Source organism: Gracilinanus agilis, chromosome 2 (assembly GCF_016433145.1).
Source record: "Gracilinanus agilis isolate LMUSP501 chromosome 2, AgileGrace, whole genome shotgun sequence".
Taxonomy (NCBI): Eukaryota; Metazoa; Chordata; class Mammalia; order Didelphimorphia; family Didelphidae; genus Gracilinanus; species Gracilinanus agilis.
This window is the reverse complement of record NC_058131.1, coordinates 438,379,287-438,399,707: the sequence shown is the minus strand read 5'-3', so window position 1 is coordinate 438,399,707 and position 20,421 is coordinate 438,379,287. Positions and strand designations below refer to the sequence as shown.

Genomic DNA, 20,421 nt, shown 5'->3' with positions numbered 1-20,421 from the left:
TGGTATTGACAGGTTTGAACTTGTACTCCCTAGGAACAGCCATAATTTTCTGAATAATTGTATTAATTATTGACTTTCCTTAGCCTATTGGAAGTTTTTGTTTACAGTAGCTTATAGTAGCTTATTTTGGTTCTATTGAAATACTAATTATAAATTAGTTGTAGAGATCAAGTGCTTTTGAAGGACTGAAAACTGTATATCTGACTTTGTGGAAACCTCACAGGTTTCTTCATATATCATGTAGAAGATTACATGGATATATTTGCAAAAATAAGGTTGATGGGATTTTTTCTTAACATTTGAATATTAGCCCTATATATTGCATGACCTAGGAATTCCCCATAATAGTTCCATACAATTCATATACTTTAATCCTTAAGCATAAGTGAACTTACTAAGAATATATACTAAATGATCTTGGAATGCATTTAAAGTTATTTTAAATGTTTTCATTTGTAGAAGTCACTTAGTAAGAAATTCGGTATTCTAATTATTGTTACAATCCAGTAATAAGATATTCTTAAGGACTTGCAAGTTATACCTTAGATGTTCAGAACAGAAAATGAGAGAGAATATTGTGTAACTACCCTGCTGTTCCTTAGTGCAATACAATAAAAGTCTAAAATTAAGACTTCTTTTCAGTGCATTGTTTTAAAGACTGCAGAGAGCTACTTAAAATTGCTTTATCTACAACTACAATAAATACGTATTAGTTATATTTTTAAACCAGTATTGTTATGGATTTTTTAAAAAATTCTATTCCCAAATGAAAAGGGGGCATTTAAAATTTCTAGGCACACTAATCCTTGATTTTGACAGACTCATATAATTGAGATTTTTTTCCCATCTGTTTAGGGTTTAAATGGCACTTTTAAAAAATTTCTAATGGGTTTTAATTTTTTTTAAATAAATTTATTTCTGGCAAAATTCTTTTATTCTCTAAAAAAAAAAAAAGAAAAAAAAAAGAAAATCCCAAATGGAGTCACAAAGAATCTCATACGACTGAACAAAACCTTTTCCTCAAGATTGTTATAACAAAAATGCTCTATAAACTTTAGAATTCGGTAGAAATGTGAAGTATTGTTAGTGGAAACAATCAATGGAATTTACCAACTGAGCTATTAAGGAGACTAAGGATAAAGGACTTACACTGAAAGGAATTGGAACTTTTAATTTAACAGTGTGGGCATCACTTTCTATAAACTTTTATATTTAATAGAAGAAAATAGGACAGAGAGTACCCAGCTTTCATTTCCCTGTGTTCGCTAGGATTAATAATAGAGTTTCAGAAAAGTGTCACTGAGACCTTCCTACTTAATTGAATTCAAATTGTAAACTGGTAGAACTGTAAGCACCTATCTCTATAACTCTCTGAAGCAAAACTCAGCCCAGGACCCTTTTGCTGCATGTGGATCCCAGGAGCCTACAGAAAGAAGTCATAGGTAGAAATGGGGCTATTTCTTCTCCCCATTAGTCAAACATGCCAGGGGAGGCTGGGACAAAGTGAAACTCATTCCCTCTGACTGCTCACTAAGCATCACTACCGAGAGCAGAAGCAAACAGGGCAACCCCAGCGGTCTTCTGGTATCCTCCCCTCCAAGAAGGCTAGACCTTTTCCCTAAGGGAGAGTTCTAGGGCACCCAGTAGCAAGAGCTGTGTCTAAAGGAGTGTGTGAAAGGGGAGAAAGGATTCATCTAAGCTCTTCTAAGAAGCCTGGGAAGATGGAGCAGGGAAAAAAAGCTAGAGTCGAGAGACTCAGATTCCAATCCCAGCTCTGAGACTTACTAGCTACCTGGCATTAGGTGACAGGGCCTCAGTTTCCTCAACTATAGAATAGGATTAATCATCACCATCATCATCATCATCAAGCAAATTACTTCACAAGGTTGTGATGAGAAAAGTATTTCTAAGCCTTAAAAGAGCAATAGATATGGGAGTTATGAGCTGTTGCCACAATAGAGAAATTGCCATGTTAAGGCAATATTGGAATAAACAAAGGCCTGGTCTGTATAGTGGAATGAATTCTGAATTTAAAATGACAAAACCTGGGCTCTAACTCCTCTGAACAGGAAAAAGGCAAGAACAAAGTACAAGTGGCCATTTCTCTCAGAAAACATTAGGGGAGAGACTTCCAGCAAATCCTCCCTAGAATTCTCAACAATCAGATTATCTTGGGGTCAGTACCGGTGCCTTGATACCCAGTTAGAAGTTGTTCCATGTCCTGAAGATCAAAGCAACAATTGGCATAACTATACTATTCACAGTGAAGTTTCCAATAGATGCTCCATTATCTTAATTCTTTATAAAAACCAAAAGGCAGCTAGGGTGACATAGTGGAGAATGGACTGGAGTCAGGAAAACATCTTTATGAATTTAAATCTGGCCTCAGATACTTACTAGCTATGTGACCCTGGGCAAGTCACTTAAACCTATTTGCCTCAATTCCTTATCTGTAAAATGAGCTGGAGAAGGAAATGGCAAACGACTCCAGTGTTTTGGCCAGAAAGTTCCCAAATGGGGTCACAAAAAATTGGATGAGACTGAAAAAAATAACAAATATATAAAACTTATCAAACAGATCAGAGAATCCCTATTTTTTTTTAATAATATCAAAGTCTTAAAGAAACTTCTCATCTTTTTTGTAAGTAAGAATAATGATTCCTTACTCCACAAGTAGTCAGTCTAGTTCATTATAAAGGCAGCTGAGTGGTAGAAGTTCAAATTCAGCCTCTGCTGCTTACTAGCTGTGTGACCCTGGGCAGGACACTTTATTTCTGTCTTCCTCAGTTTAATGGCGATAACAGCACCTACCTGTCATACTTATTGTGAGTATCAAATGAGATATTATTTGTAAAACATCGAACACAGTGCCTGGCAAACAGAAGGTGTTTTAATAAGTGCTTATTTCCTCCTATCATAGGCACAATTGAGACTTTCCTCCTTGCACTTTCAGTCCACAAACATGTATCACAATAATGCTTTAAGGGGGAAGGTGGGTGGTTCAGTGGATTGAGAGTCAGGCCTAGAGACGGGTGATCCAAGGTTCAAATCTGACCTTAGACACGTTCTAGCTGTGTGACCCTGATCAAGTCACTTAACCTCCATTGCCTAGCCCTTACCACTCTTCAATCTTGGAACCAATACAGAGTACTGAATCTAAGACAGAAGGTAAGGGTTTAAAAAAAATCATGCTTTAAAAGTTTCCTAGCTCTACATAACATGGAAAGTCTACAAAGGAATAGCACACGCTCGGGTACCTTCCTCTTCTCCCATTAATACCTAATAAAAGGAAAGACAAGTGGCAAACTGGGAGAAAGACATTAAAATAAAAAATTTAGACAATATAACTTCTTGTCAGTGTAACAAAATTCAGTTTTTACTGTCTCCTATTAGATTATAAATTCCAAGAGGGTAGGAGCTATTTTGGTTTTGTCTTGCTAGTGCCTAGAAATGTGTTTTGAGCATGGGAATAGAAAGAATGAAGAAAAGAATGAAAAACGTTTATTATTAGGAACTACATTATTATAAAGCACTATTTTATTATGCTATTTATGTACATATATATATATACATACATCTTACAAAGCACTAATTACTGAATTGAATTGCCATAAATTTATTGTGTGATCTTAGAAAGTTACAACTTAGATCATTGCAGTAATAGGGATCATTCCTTCCTAAGATAGGGCATTACTTTTAGAGTTGTTCTTCATGCTGAACTGAAATCTGCTTCCCTCTAACTTTCCCTAATTGATATTATTTCTACTTTCTGAGGGATGAAGGCTTCATCCCTCATTCCATATAATAAGATAGAAGGATTCTTCCTAGGATGGTTTGAACCCATTCTAAGGCTTGAGGCAAGAGCTTATATGAGGTCATCTCTTCTAGTCCACAGGTTGGTTTTTGTTTAGTTTAGTTTAGTTTTAAATAATAGCATGTCTAGAGGGCAGCATTAATAAAGGAAAAGCAAAAGCTAGCAAGTAAGCTTTGTGAGTAGGTCACCTGCCCACACTACACAGCATACAGGACTTAGAATTTGTTTATAAGCCAGGTTTGTTCTCAGAGAAGATCCATTCTTCAGATGAACCTACATTGCTCCCCATTTGATGAGTCAGCCAAACACACCAGGAAAACATACCCCTGGCCCCAGAGCTGAATTTGGCATTCTGTGTTTACCAGCTTCGTGACTAAGGAAATGACATTTGAAAGAGGAGTAGGAGAAGGTGGTAGTGACATTTTTGTTTAATTTTCATAGTTCACAGTCTAAGTTCAGAGACTTGGAAAGGAAAAAAGCTGGAGTCACAGGCTTATATTCCAGAGAACTTGTTAAGGAACAAGACCTACCTATAATCCCTAAAGATATGACATGTTGGAGCTTCCTCATGCCTCCTACACATTCTTGTCTCTCACCCATGACAGATTTATCCTCCTTCCTTTGCTTAAGCTTCTCCTCCCATATGCAACCTCCCTCTGAAATCTCATAAGATAATTCTGTTTCTTCTCAAAAGGTTCATCAAGGAAGGAGAAGCACTCACAAGACTGCTAGGGGACCACTGAATAAAATGGGTAGGATATTGGCAAATCTAGTTCTTCTCCAATACTAGGGGGCTCAGGAGGCTGGGGCTAACATAGCTTTACAGAAGGGTTGGCTGACATGGACAAAATAAAATTTATTTGGAGGAACAAAAAATCTAGAATCTCAAGGAAAACAACATAAAAAGAAGTGAAGAGAACAGAATTACTAGACTTCAAACTATATTATAAATCCATAAGCATCAAAAATATTCAGTATTGCTTTACAAAGCAGAAGAATAGATCAATGGAAATGTAATCAATGGAAATAGTCTAAGCAAAAACACTTAAAAATATTTATCTGTAACATAAATTACAAGCAAGACTCCCTAGTAGACCAGAACTGCTGGGGAAATTGGAAAGTAGTCTGGCAGAAACTAGATTTAGAGAAGCAACTTATACCAAACTATATAAAAATGCCCACATTTTAAGCATGTGTAGCTTATAAGCATAAATATAAAAGGTCAAATCGTAAATTAAGAAAGAATGGGAAAAGGCATTTTCACAATAATAATTGAAGGAGATTCAAAGAACAGAACAAAAGAAAGTTCAAAAGGAAACATAAGCAAGACAATTTTGAAAGTAACAGTGAATTTATTATATATATACCTTTAAAAAAGGAAAGTATATGTAATAGAGATTCATGTAGTTATCTTTTTTTGGTATATATGTAAATGTTAAGAACTTCTCGGTTGCTTTTAAATGCAGAAAAAAGTTTTTATATGGTTGCAGCAGAATTCTTAAGCAAGGAATAGAGGTGATTATAAAAGAAAAAATAGGTCATTTCAATCACATAAAATTAAAAGCTAGTGCACAAATCAAAGTAATGAAGATAGAAAAAAGTATAACTTCTAAGTGGAGAAAAATCCTTTCATTAAATATCGCTGACAATTTTATATCTAATATCTGTATTTATATTTTAAACATATTGGAAATTAACATAAATATATAGGACCAAGAGTCAATTCCCAATAAATAAATGGTCAAAGGATATAAAAAAAAATTTCCAAAGAAGAATTACAAACTACATACTACAGTATGAAGATATTCCCTATATCATTAAGAACTAAGAAAATTCAAACTAAAATAGCCAAAGTTTCAGCTTACAACATGCAAACTAGCAGATGATTGGCTGCTAATAACAAAATACACTTCTTTTCCTTCTTTGAAGAAGTGGGAAACTATGGGTATGAAACATTGCATATACTGTCAGACACAACTGATATGCATGGCTATCTTTGCTAAAAAAATTTTAATTCGATCTTTTATTCCCCCCCCCTTTTTAAAAACAAACAAACAAACAAACAAGGGCTGATCCTCTAGAGAGGGCAGAGGGAGAAATATATTTGGAAATGAAGGAAATGAAGGAAAAAAACAAAAAAAATAATTTTTTTATTAGTAATCATACAAAAATGTTGACATGGCTATGAGAGAAGAAGCACACAAATACACTACTGATAGAACTGGGAACTGGTCCAATTGTTCTGGATAAGTTTGGAATTATGCAATTAAAAGTGACTAAACCATTCATATCCTTTGACAATACTCCTAGGCATATTCCCCAAGGAAGTCAAAGATAGAAATAGATGTGAGATATAGATACACATGTACATACATATATATATAGGAGATAGAAATAGATGTGAGATATAGATATAAATATACACACACGTATATGTATATTGTTGTTGATCCTTTGTTTTCAAAGAGGACCAATGACTTCATTGTGCATGAACTGAATTTAAATGAGGCAGAGTTGCATAAAGTCACCAGCCTCACTCTCTTTTCCAGAGTCATCCAAAGTCCAGTAATAACACAAGTCAGGACGGCCAATAACCAGAAAGCAGTGGATGACCTTGACTTCTATGATATCTAACCAAGCTCTAAGTGATCCATGGGGTCTGCTTTCACTGCCTCCACAGCCATTGGAACTACCTGTTCTGACCTTTCAAGGGATGTCCTCACATTCTTGGGGTAGACACCCCAACTCACCAATATGTATGTGCATGCATCCACATAAAGGCATCTAGATAGTACAGAGGATGCAGTCAAATAGGCCTGAATTCAATCCTCAGACATTTATTTACTAGCTGTGCGACTCTGAACAAATCATTTAATCTCCATCTGCCTTAGTTTCCTCATCTGTAAAATGGATACAATAAGAGCACCTACTTCTCAGGGTTGTGTGAAGATCAAATGAGAAAATATTTGTAAAGTGCTATGCAAACCTTAAAATGACATCTAAAAGCTAGTTATCATTATTATTAACTGAAGCTTTTTTTTTTAGACAAAGTAAGTATCTCTCAGTTGGGAATGACTGAATAAACTATGATATGTGAATATGACGGATTTTTGTGCAATAAAAATGATGACTATTAGGAATTCAGAGAAACATGAGAAGATCTGATGAGTAGGGCCTGATGCAGCATAAAAGAAGCAAAACCAAAAGAATATGCATAATTAATAGGATGTTAATTAAAAGATCACTTAAGAGAAGCCAAACTGAAGAACTGAAAAACCAGTCACTGTCCTGGAGATGGATTCTGAAACATACTCCCCTTTGCATGTGCTGCTCTGCCTCCTTTTAGCTCCATAGAATAAGATGCCCCACCACCATCACCACCCACCCACCCCTCACCCGGCCAAATACCTCCTGGAGTCTCCCCCATTGCACTGTAAGTTCCTTAAGGGCAGAGACTATCTTTCCTTTTATTAATTACATCTTCAGCACTCAGCACAGTGCCTAGCACAGTCAGTGCTTCATAAAAGTTTATTGGGTTGTCATCATCCTAGCAAAGAGGCAGGGACCGCTTAGGAAAGAAGCAGGTGCTATGTCCAGGTGTTTTGTTTATCTGTTTTTCTTTGTTTCTGAGGACAGTTCACTTTGGAATGGGGTAAAAAAGTTTAGTATATCCAGAAACGATTGTTGTAATTAAAAACATGTTAACAAAACTTATTTTTTAAATATACTCAAATATCTTGGTTGTTCTTCATTTTCTCCTGCTTCAAAAGGTGTTTTCCTCTCCCTGGGCCTCAATTTCCCCATCTATAAAATTAGGGGGTTGGACTAGAGGATCACTAAGGATCTAGGTGTAGGAGTCATACTCAGATCATGAGACTAAGAAGCCATAGAAATCCTTTTATCCAAACCCCTCCTTTTACTTTTTTCTTAACCCTTACTTCCGACTTGCCCAGAGTCACATAGCTAGGAAGGGTTTGAGGCCAGATTTAAATCTAAAACTTCCTAACCTCCAGGCCTGGCCCTCTATTTTTATACTTTTTTGCTATCTATTATGCTACCTCAGGGCTCCTCAATCCTCTTCCTTTTCCAGAGAAAGATCCTGAGACCCAGGGAGACCAGGGGGACCAGGGGGACAATAACTGAGCAAGTGGAAAGAATACTGGATTTTGAGTCAGTGAAATCTGAATCCCAGATGGGCCTTAGCACCTTATTAGCTGTATAGCTAACAGGCAAGCATATCAACTGTCTAAGCTTCAATTCCTCATCCATAAAATAGGGATAATAATATCAATAGTATTTTCCTCACAGTGTTGTTGTAAAAATCAAATGAGAACATAAATGTAAAGTATTTTATAAAACATAAAAGGATATACAAAATATGAATTGCTACTATCATCATCATTATTATTATCTGACAGGGTCAAAGACAGCATTATAGAGTGGAAAAGAATACTGAGTGGGCAGCTAGGTGGCTCAGTAAATAAAGAACCAGATCCTGGATTCAAATGTGCTCAGAAGGAAGGAAGGAAGGAAAGAAGGAAGGAAGGAAGGAAGGAAGGAAGGAAGGAAGGAAGGAAGGAAGGAAGGAAGGAAGGAAGGAAAAGAGAAAAGAGCAGAGAGGAGAGGAGAGGACAGGAGAGGAGAGGAAATGCTGACTTTGGTCTCAAAGGATCTGGTAACCACACCACTTATTCTGGAGGAAGAGAAGGGCAGGCAGGTCATCTCTCTGGACCTGGTTCTTCACCTGTAAAATGAAGTTGGGCTAAATGAACTCTACATTCATAACCATGCTCTTTGTGGTGGCAAAAAATTGGAAAATGGGGGAAGATGAAAAATATTCCATCGGTTGAGGACTAGCTAAACAAATTATGGTATCTGATGGTGATGGAATACCATTGTGTTGAAAGGAATAATGAACTGGAGGAATTCCATGTGAACTGGAAAGAACTCCAGGATTGATGCAGAGCAAAAGGAGCAGAACCAGGAGAACAGGGTACACAAAGACTGATAACACTGTTGACACAATCAAATGTGCCATACATAGTAGTAGCAATGCAATGATACAGGACAATTCTAAGGGACTCATAATAAAGAATACTATCCACATCCAGAGAAAGAACTGTGGGAATAGAAACGCAGAAGAAAAACATACGATTGATGGGGATCTGATTGGGAATACTGACTTTAAATGATCATTCTATTGCAAATATTGATAATATGGAAATAGGTTTCAATAAGCAATGCATGCAATACCCAGAAATAAATAAATAAATAAATAAACTCTGAAGTCATATCAGCTCTAAATCTATGACACTATAAGCTAAGATAATGATGGAGGCCTTTGCCTCTCCACTAAGACTGGAATTCTAGGAACTGGGAATTTCAGGTAATTGAGGGTGCTGGTTATCTCAGTTCCAGGTAATTCTAAGGCTGTAATACGAACAATTATTGCTTGAGTTCAAAGCTTCAGTGAATAACGCAATGATTAGGTCTGTTCCTATCCATGTGGACAAGAAGACATCATGGTTAGTAAGTACACATGGGTTGGAAGGAGTTTTTCAATCCCTCTGCTAGATTGAACCTTATAAGTGGTAGAGGGATGAGGAAACGCAGCCCACAGAGAGAACCTCAGGCTCTGGTTTCATTCTCTTTGGAAAAGCAGACTTTAATCTGGGCCCTCTTCTGGGTACAAAATGTCCTCCTTCCAGGGCAGCAAGTCTGGATTGAGCTGGTACTTGTTTGAGCACCATGAACATAGACCATAAAGGCACCTCAGAGCCCAGGCAGGAATTCGAGAACAGCAAGGTGAGGAGGAAGGGTGTGGAGAGAAAGGCAAATACAGACATTCATTCATTTATTCATTTGACAAATATTATTAATTAAATACCTACTATTTGCAAAACACCTTGCCAGACAATGGGGAAAATAAAATATAAAATATAGATAAGATTTAACCCCTACCTTCATTGACCTTACATACTAGTAGAATGATAAGACATATACAGACTATTACTAATAATGGTAATAATGGCTAGTATTTATATTGTACTTTAATGTTTGCAATTTAGGTCCAAGGCAAGAAAGGCCTCATTGCATACTAGTATCAATGAAGGACAAATTCAGGGGGAACCAGTCACATAATTGCTTCTAATATAAATGTAAAAACTATTCTACAAAAAGAACTTTCTCCAACGAACTTTCTGTGTTAGAGTCAATACATATAGAGCCTAAAATGCAATGATATTGCAGGCCTAATATTGTACTATGAGAAACTGCTATCTTAGTGCTTTCATGACAAAACAAAGACAAGTTTTTTATATTTTTGTTGTGGTTGGCCTGAGTGAGTAGCAGGAACATAGGTATAGAGGTGCAGAAGGGGGACAGTTTACCAAGGGTAAGGAGCACATTCACTTCCACTGATATACTCTGTAGCTTCCATGACCTACAGTGACCTAGATTTCATATTTCACATTCTATCCCCACCTTCTCCTTCTCCTTCTCCTTCTCCTCCTTCTTCTTCTCCTCTCTCATATATATATATATATATATTTAGGGATTTTATATATTATGGGATTTTAGGATATATATATATCCTAATAAAGATTTTTATTATATATATACACATATGTGTGTATATATATAAAGATTTATCCTAAAATCCCTAAATGCCATGAACTTGGAGAGATAGAAATTAGATCTCTTCTCTGATGAAGAATTCCTGGAGGGATGAAGCAAGTTAACAACAGAGACCTAGCTTGGCCTCTTCTCCAGAGTCTCCAGGGTCTCTATCACCTGTCATTGCCTCTGACCCTCTGTGGCAATGGCAGGGAAAGGAATCTCTCCCCTTGGATTAAATATTTGTAGAAATGCCTATTCTGTGCCTTCTCAATCCACTGCAATATCTGGAAACCTAAAACTGGGAAGTTCTTCCACAGAGTTCACCTCCATTCATCCTATGACCACTCCATTTCGTCTCATTTTGTTCCAAGGGAAGGTGGTGGTCAGCACCTTCTAGAACCGGAACATTCCACTACAAAGAAAACTAGGGACACATTTATCACACAATTCCCTTGTTCCCCCTGTTCACTCTTCCTCAAGGAGGCCTGTTTTCCTGCCTCTGTGATGTCATACTGCAGCTGCTCAGCAGTCGGTGCTATTGAGTCAGGTCTGACCTTCCATAAAGAACCCTCAGAAAGGAAGTTTTCTTGCAACCCAGCAACAACAAATTAACTTCTGGATGCCAGAAACCATAGAATGTGCTTGGTCACAAGTATTGCAGGGTCGAATACAAAAGCTTTCTGTTTTCTTCAGTGTAAGGTGCATGTGAGAAGGCACAAAGACAATAGCAATTAGGGGGAGGGAGGGAAGAGGGGCCACAATGGGTCTGGACTTAGTCTTTTCCAACATGAAAACTAATATGAGACGGAAGGTAGAGACCATGGGCAAGCCTTACTGATATAAACAAAGTTCAAGTGACATCTGATTATATTCCCCCTCATTATGCCATTCCCTGGTTTTAAAAGGCCTGCTCATTCTAAAAAGCTCAGTTACTGCTAAGGGAGCTAAGGAAGTCCTGCCTGGGTTTGCTAGTCTATGGCTGGAGGGTTTCAGCTCTGCCTGGCTGATTGATGTAAACAATATGTCCCAAGAATTTTAATTGCCATTTTATTAATGGCCACTCCATTACCATCACACAGAATGGGCTCCGCCAGGGCAGGGGCGCCTCCTAATCGCCAACCAACAAAATCCCCATAAACCCAGTCCCTTGACTCCCAGGTTAAAGATTAAACAGGACGTTGGAAACAAGGATAATGAGGTATTGCAGTCAGGCCTAATCCTAGAAGCCTACTTATCAGAAGAAACATCAAGGTCCATTTCCTTGCCCAGACCAGAACTACAGGAACCGTAGGAGGAGCTGCCTTCCAGACACAGAGAAGGGCACAGGAAGAAAGGACCAGAGCTTTAAGTTGCTAGTGGCTAAAAGGACACTTACAGAAATAGCTCTTGTACAACAAGTAGTGATACCAAAAAAAGAACAGAGGTAGAAGCCCTAAATTTAGGGCTGGAAGGGGCTTTGGAAACTTCTAATCCAGTGCCCTTATTTTACAAAATCCAGGGAGTTGAGGTCATTTGCCTAAAAATCATATAGGTGGGATTTGAATTCACTTCCTCTTATTCTGAAACCAGTGTTCTTTCTATTATAACATCTACCTCTAAAAGGAGTGGGAGAAATGAGGGGGAGTAATATTCCAAACAAACAAAAAAAAAAAAACAACAAAGAAAAGCAGGAAAAGGAAACTCCAGAGCAATTCTACCTCCCCTCCAAGAACTGGTGACTTATCACAACTGAGAAACTAGTCAGAGGAAGAAAAGAAGAGATAAAGGAAGAGGAAAAGGGAATGGCAGGGTGGGTGGGGGTGGGAAGCTGGTCCATCTCTGGACTTGTTGGATCTCCAACCTGTGGAACTGTCTGCTTAATAAGTTTAACTAAGGGAAATGAATCAGAAGCCTTGGTCCCTTCACCTGGTTTAAATCTAGGTTTCCAGAGAGAGGGTCAGACTGGATCATCTCCAAGGTTCCGCCGAGTTCCAAAACTGTACTCCATAATTCTAAGAGTTTTGCCTGCAATCAGGAAATCAGGAATCAGCCAATGCCTTTAAATTCTGGGCTCAATTTCCCTGGAACAGAGATCCCTGCGATGCCCCCTGGTTCAATGATGCATATGCTAATAATGATGTTCACAAGATGATTGTCCCTGATTAGGAGAGTCCACGTGACTTAGATAATGTAGGGAAATGTCTTTACTTCAGGTATACAGCAAAGCAAGCAGCAGCTAAGGGTGTCTCAACCTGGTTCAGCCACTCTAGCCGGATCCATGATATAGAATTCCTTCCTCATTATTGTCAGGTCAGCACTCACTGGCATTCAGGGATGGACAAGACAACTTAAAAATCAAAAACAAAAACAAACCTATAAAAGATGTTTCTGCTTCGTGTTCAATATAATCTAGAAGACAAAGATCTCATCTCAGGCACATCATCGAAGCCCTTGGACCCTACAGGGGCTGCTTTGGGGACTTTACGCTCTATTAATCAAACCTAAGAAAACCAAGGAAGGTTAAAACAGGCAGCTAGCAGCTAAATAGCTATTTAGGAAGGAACATGTATTAAAGGTAGGGAGTGGGGAGAGGAACCTGGCAGAAACACTTCTAAACCTCCATTCTTTTTTTTTTTTTTTTAACTCTTACTTTCTGTCTTAGAATGGATACCAAGTATCAGTTCCAAGGCAGAAGAGCAGAGAAGGCTAAGCAACTGGAATTAAGTGGCTCATCCAAGGTCACAAAGCTAGGAAGTGTCTGAGGCCACATTTGAACCCAAGACCTCCAATCTCCAGGCCTGGCTCTTTGTCCACTGAGCCACCTAGCTGCCCCCTAAACCTCCATTTTTTAATTTAAATTTTACTGATTTCTTTTTTCTGTCACTTTTATTTTCTAAATCCCTTTTCCACTTCCTATTTAACATGTCATCCTCTGAAACAGAATAAAAAAGAAAGAGAAAGTTCAGCGAAACTAACCAAAATGTAAACTGAGACTGACAGATTATGTAATGTTCCATTGCCATAGTCTTTCATCTGTGCAAAAAAAAAAAAAAAGAGAGAGAGAGAGAAGTACATTTTCTCATCTTTTACTAGGGTCAAGTTTGATCAACTAGAATTATCCAATGTTCCAAAACTCAGTTCTACTAAAGAATGACTCAAAGCTCTGTTCCTTCCTAAACAACTACCTACCAAATGCCCATATTTTATCTAGACAGATAGAGAGATGATAGGGAGAGACAGAGAGATGATAGAGATAGATAATAAAGAGAAAGATGATAGAGAGAGATGACAGACAAATAGAAATTATCACATTTACACAGCAGTTTTGTTTGAAAATCCTTTTATATATATTATCTCATTTGATTCCATTATTATCAATCCTATTTCACAGACAAGGAAACTGAGGGTTTGCAGGAGTTAAGTGACTTGCACTAGATCACATAGACAATAAGTATCCGAGGCAGAATTTGAACTTGTGTCTTCCTGACTCCCTATCCAGTGCTTTATCCACTATGCCACCTATATTATAGTAATGAGGACCAGAACCAGAGTGAAATAGCAGAATAAGGTGTCCAACAGGGATCCCCTCTTTATTATTCTGAGACAATGTTCTTAAGACAAAGCCCCACTTTCTATTTATTCTTCTAGAGCTATCTCAGAAACCACAACCATGTGGGGTAAAGGAAGAGTCATCACAACCCAGGTAATAGTATTAAATTCTTGGCCATAAACAGAACAAAACCTCCACTGATATTTGTTCTGGTTTTGAACACAAATATCAATGGAGAAAGACCCAATTGGGTTCAAATTCTGCCTCAGATACTTATTATCTATGTGATCTAGGGCAAGTCATTTAACTCCTGCAAAAAAAAAAAGTAATTAAAAAGTCCATTCTTTTCATCCCAAAGATTCCCTTACCAGGCTCATATGCAAGGAGGCCATTAAAAGAAAGAAGTACCTATATACTTCAAAATATCTAGGGCATTATTTTTTTATAAGAGCAAGAATTGGAAACAAAATAAATGCCCAAAAATTAGGGATTGGTCAAACAAACTGCAGTATGCAAATGTTATAGAATATTACTGTACTACAAAAAATGATGAATGTGATGAACACAAAAGAAGTATGGAAAGACAGACATGAATTGATAGAGGGTGATGTAAACAAAGAAAAAAAATTTCCCAAAGATTACAACAATGTAAATGGGAAAAACATCCAAACAAAAAAAATAAAAAGTGAACGTTGGAAAATTATAATAAACAAGCATGGCTGAAAAGAAAAGATATGAGAAGACTTTAGAGATAGAGAATCTAAAGGTACTATACATTGCACATGTTTTCAGACTTATTCAGTGTATTGATCAGTTATTCTAATGCTTCCTTACTTTTTCTTTTTTTATCTTTTAAAAAATATTATTTGCTATATGGGAAGGCTATCTGTGAGGGGAAAGGGAAAAGATACTGAACTAAGATGATGTGAAACCAAAAGATATTAATAGAAACATTTTAAAAGAGAAAATGTTATCTATTTCATGTATTGTTAATTAATTTTCACATATTTATCCCTTATTTTGCCAAAAGAAGCTTTCTTGGGGAAGAGACTATATTCTAAACTCTCCCTCTATAGTTCACAATACCTTATAAAGCACTTTGGACACACAGTAGGGACTCTGTAAATGCTTGGTGGTTGACCACAATAAACCAGAGATAATACCCTCTTCCCACCCATCCTCAGAGCTCCCCATTACCTGCATAAGCATTGGCCTGCTGCAGGAGTTCTGTGCAGGTGTGCACATCTGCAAATGCTCTGATGCCAAGGCAGTTGGTGGGATGTAACTGAGACTGAAGAAAATCACAGCAATTTTGCCGGACATCCATTAGTTGTAACAAACTTGCTGCTGGCAGCAGCACCTAAAGGGAAGAAATAAAGGTTGCCAATTGAAATACCTAAGGCAGACTCCTGGGATCTCCCAGATCAGACAGAGAATTAGAGCAATAAAATAAAAGCCCCCAACTCTCTTCAATCAAGACAGGTCTCTCACCCAAACCAGGACCAAAGAAACCCACCAAACAGTATTCTGGGCCCAAAGCTGTCTATACTCTGAGAATATTCTCAAAGCAAAAGGCCTGGCCTAGGAGCAGGGCATACTGATATTTATTGAACCTAATGAGGCAGCAAGCAGTAGATGCTACCTTATAAAGCAGATTTTTCTTAACACAGAAAAAGACCATATTGTCTATAATGTTTTTGATGCAGAGATATCAAAGATTGAAAGAAAGGTCTCGTATACACCAAAATATTCACAGCGTCATTTTTCATGGTAGTGAGTAACTAGAAATAAAGTGGATGCCCATTGATAGCTAACAGAGGCAATGAATGACATGAGGAAATGGAATATTATAATAGATTAATAAAGAATTCAAAAATTCAAAGAATAAGAAGACATATGAACTGATATAAAATAAAGCCAGCAGGGCTAGGAAATTAATATGTACAATAGCTACAACAATATAAATGGAGAAGATAACCACTAAAAAACCCTCCACTAAATGACATGTAATTATAACAACCAAGTTTGGCTCCAGAATAGAAATTAAAGAATGCACCTCCAGAGGATAACTAGGTGGCTCAATGGATTGAGGGCCAGTTCTAGAGACAGGAGGTCCTGGATTCAAATTTGACCCTGGGCAAGTCACTTAACCCCCACTGCCTAGTCCTTACCATTCTCCTATCTTGGAACCAATATTTAGTATTGACTCTAAGACCGAAAGTGAGGAAGAGGAAGAGGAAGAGGGAGAGAGAGAGAGAGAGAGAGAGAGCATACTCAGTTGATATTATGATTAATTTTGCTGAACTGTACTTTTATTTTTCTTTTTTATTCTTTGTTACAGTAGATGGCTTGCTGGATAGAAGTGGTATATATGTGGAAATGAAGACGATATTAAAACAAAAGATATCAATAAAAACAGCAAGGTGTTGGTTTTTTTTCCAGATTCTAAATTAAACAAGTCAAAAAGAAAGGGAGAAATATGAGGTACCACTCAGATTTTCTGGGGATTAAACAAGCTAGCCAGGGCTTACACAGACTTCCAAGAGCCCAAATTCCCGTGTTTCCTCCAGAGCTCCCTGATGTCTCATTCCTGTCGATCCTCCATTAGGAGAAGAACAGAAATGTAGAGTACTTTGATTTAAGCCTTCTTGTTTTTTGTCCCCTTTCCCTTCCAAAGAGTAGTTATTCTCTCCCAATAACAATGTCTATTTGTAGGCTGGTGATCAATGGGTTGTTCCAATAACACCTGGAAGCTCTAACTGAGGTCAGCCAACTGTTTCTATCCAAGAGGACTCAGGGATGTCATGGTGACAGGATATCTCTGACTTTCCTCAGCTCAGAGCGCCATTCACTTTTTTTTTTTTTTTAACCCTTGTACTTCGGTGTATTGTCTCATAGGTGGAAGACTGGTAAGGGTGGGCAATGGGGGTCAAGTGACTTGCCCAGGATCACACAGCTGGGAAGTGGCTGAGGCCGGGTTTGAACCTAGGACCTCCTGTCTCTAGGCCTGGCTCTCAATCCACTGAGCTACCCAGCTGCCCCCGCCATTCACTTTTTAAGTTATCCAAATCCTGGCCATTGGCTATTGCCCCAAACCATCCTGACCTTCCCCACACATATGCAGTCCAGACCTAGCTCCCTGGCTGCTAGTTGACCTCCTCCGACCCCCCAGAGGAGACAGTCCCTTTTCCCTTCCTTTGTCAGGAGAAAAATCCTTAAATCTTCAATCTTTCCCATGTCACTTGCTCCTAAAGTAAGATGCTTTAGTCCCCAGGAAATCCTAAACACCATTGTCTCCCTCAGTGTACAGAGGCACTGTGGCATAAGGGTGCTGGCTGATCTTTGAGGAGACACAGCCTCAGAAATGTATCAGCTGGGTAATTCTCATCCAGTCTCTGAACCTCATAGTCTGAGTTTCCTTATCTGTAAAATGGGGATCATAGGTTTTTATGAGGATCAAATGAGATTCAGGATTCAAAGTGCTTTGCAAACCTTACGATGCTCTAAAAATCCTAGCTATTGTTTTATAGTGGTCTCTGCCTCTGCCTCCTCCTCCCTCTCCTAAGTCTCTTGGGACCCAACAGGATAGCCAACAATTCGCAGTGTGTCCTTGGGTGTTTCTAAATCACTGACCCATTCAAAAAAAATGTAGCCCTCCAAAAACCCTCTGACCACGTGTGAACACAGCCAGTCCCTGAATCAGCTTCCTCCATCCTCCACAACCACCATCCCCATCAGGCAGTCATAAAATAGGAAACTCAATTAACCTGTAGACTTGCTCAGCCTGTATACACAGATTCCAACAACAGATTAGTCTTCTATCCTGCTGGCTAAGTTGAGATATCATTAACTATTCCTATTCCCTTTGTACAAACAAGCACACACAGAGGGGACAAAAAATTAGAAAATCAATCAAGTTCCAAGCCCCAGAGTTGTGACCATCAAAATGTTTCTCCTTGACTTTGGATGTGACAGAAAAAAAGCTAGAGAAAACCACTTATTCTCACTAGGATAGTAATGGCCTCAATTACTGAAAAGTGGAACAAGGAAGACCTATCCTATGATGTGATAAAACTTGAGAGCAGCTAAGGAGGGGGTAAAAGGAAGTGGGGAGGGATGACCTGCTATAATTAGGAAAACAGCAGGGTAGAAGGGAAGAGGCAGGAGACCTGAGGTCAAGTCCAGTCTATGCCCTTTCCTGGCTGTTACCTTCAGTAAATTAGCTCATCTCTCTGACTCTGTCCAGGTGGCAATGAACTCTTGATATCTTTTGAACAAGGACCAGCCTAGCTAAGTTCAGAAAATTTCTTTTCTAAGTTGGCCATAACAGAGAGGAAGTGCTTAGCCACAGCAACTCTTGAAGACTATCCACCAAGAGGAATGAATTGAAATCAGCATCAGCGGAAGGAGCAAATTCCAGAGGGCACTTTAAGAATCTGTGATTTTGTTGGTGTGGATATTACCTTGGAAGAAAGCCTTCAAGTGTGTCCTCATATCTGTACCAAATGTGAGTAAAAAGCACTTAAAAAATCAAGTGTTATGTAATATAAAAATGCATTATTTTTCTGATTATTAAACAAGCATTTCACTAAATGGTCATGTTGTCTCTGATCTGCACTCAAAAGGCCACCCAATAAAACATAAACTCTCTGAAGGTCTGTTCTCATTTTTGTGTCTTTATCCCAAAAACCAAGCACTAGCACTGGATAAAGTTCTGACCTGATATTCCCTGAATGCATGAACTTGGCCAAGTCACAACCCATCCAGACCTCAGTTTCTTCAGTTGTAAAATGAGAGGGTTGGTCTTATATAACTTTTGAGACTACCTCTGGACCTGTGATTCTATGATCAATGCCTGGTACATAGAAAGCACTCAACAAATGTATGCTTAATTGTCTAAATAAACTGAAATTCTAAAACCCAGATGTTAGCAATAGTGTAGAGAAACCATGTTGTGTTCATGCCCCCAACCTCATGCAAGGCCATGTGGATTTGGAGACAGAAGAACTAGATAGAAGTCCTGTTTCCAACAGTCCCTAAGCTATGTGACTCAAGTCTCAGTTTCTTCATATACAATTTGGGTACAGCAATATTTGTACCGCATAATTTCTCAGAGTCTCTATGAAAAAAAGTGCTTGTTAAACTTAAGCTACTAAAAACTAAAAGTTGTTCTTATGACACCTATCTAGATAGGTGAATTAATGAACAGTTCCCTCTGTGATCTCAGGTTACACTTTCAGTTTTTGCAATTTCTTTAGACTGGTCCCCCCTTTACCCCCTGTTGTTTTCAATTTCCCTGCTATGAAGAAATCACACTAAAGAGAAAAAAATGATCAGTTGGTCTCTTCGTCCTATTTGGGTCTGCCTCTGACTGAAAACATTCCCCATGGCTACTTCTTAAAATGAACAGAGATGTGGTTTCTCTAATTGCCCATTTCTACTGTTTGATCTTTAGGTGGTAATTATGAGTCAAAAGTCTTTTCTCTTCCTTGGAAGAATTTAAAAGGAAATTAGGAGGGGAGAGGGTATAAAATGTGTGGACTAGACTATTAAAACAACAATAATAATAACAATAACTCATTTATATAATGCCTTAAAGTTTCCAAAACCTGTTCTTCATGACACTCTCATGAAGATATAGACCATCAGTATTATTACCCCCATTTTATAAATTAACAAACTGAGGCTTTGAAAAGTTATGCAACTTGCCTGTCACACCTAACTATAGCATCATCTCTACCTCAGTGTCAAAATGGAACCTGGCCTACACATTCTGAAAGCTGGAAACATTGTGAAAAAAATCAATATAGAGAGTAAAGCATCTGATGACAACCTCCAGCATTTTCCCTCAGTTTTTCTGTTCCCATCTACTGAATCTAAATATCCTGAAAGCAGAGGCTACTTGACTTCATATCTGGCACACAGTAAGTACTCTTACTTCTTATCCATTCTTGTGACAATCTACAAGGGTTTTCATGAGGTTCTACCTTCTCATTACATCTTAGATGTAGGGCTGGAAGGAGCCTCAGAAGCTAGAAGCCAAACTCCCTCATTTTACAGATGAGGAAACCAAGTCATAAAAGTAGTGAGCATCAGAGAGAAGATCTGAATCCTGACTGAGTCCTGAAACAGTACTCTTTCCCATCTACTATACATTTTCCCTTAAAAATGCACTTCCCCTCAAAACCAGCAACAAGACTATAAACAGAAGAGAAAGCCTGGAGCCAGTGCTTTTGTGTGAAAATGCTCTACTATGATATGTACATCAGGCTTGCTGGTGGCTGGTTTGTTTTTCAATTCAGTTTAGTTCAATGAACATTTGCTGAACATAGTGCTATGTGCTAAGCACTGTTCTAGGTGCTAGGAAACAGAAAGGAAAAGTGGGGAGGGGAGAGGAGAGGAGAGGAGAGGAGAGGAGAGGAGAGGAGAGGAGAGGAGAGGAGAGGAGAGGAGAGGAGAG

The 20,421-nt window shown here is 38.3% G+C and overlaps 1 protein-coding gene across 1 annotated transcript in view; it reads right to left on the bottom strand.

Annotated features, from left to right (window-relative positions):
• The window catches only part of KLHL3 (kelch like family member 3), a 127,318-nt gene that overhangs the window by 101,707 nt on the left and 5,190 nt on the right, over positions 1 to 20,421 (bottom strand). Inside the window, exon 2 of the mRNA XM_044659935.1 lies at positions 15,159 to 15,321. Coding sequence (XP_044515870.1) covers positions 15,159 to 15,321 — 163 coding nt within the window. The remainder of the gene's footprint in view (positions 1 to 15,158; positions 15,322 to 20,421) is intronic.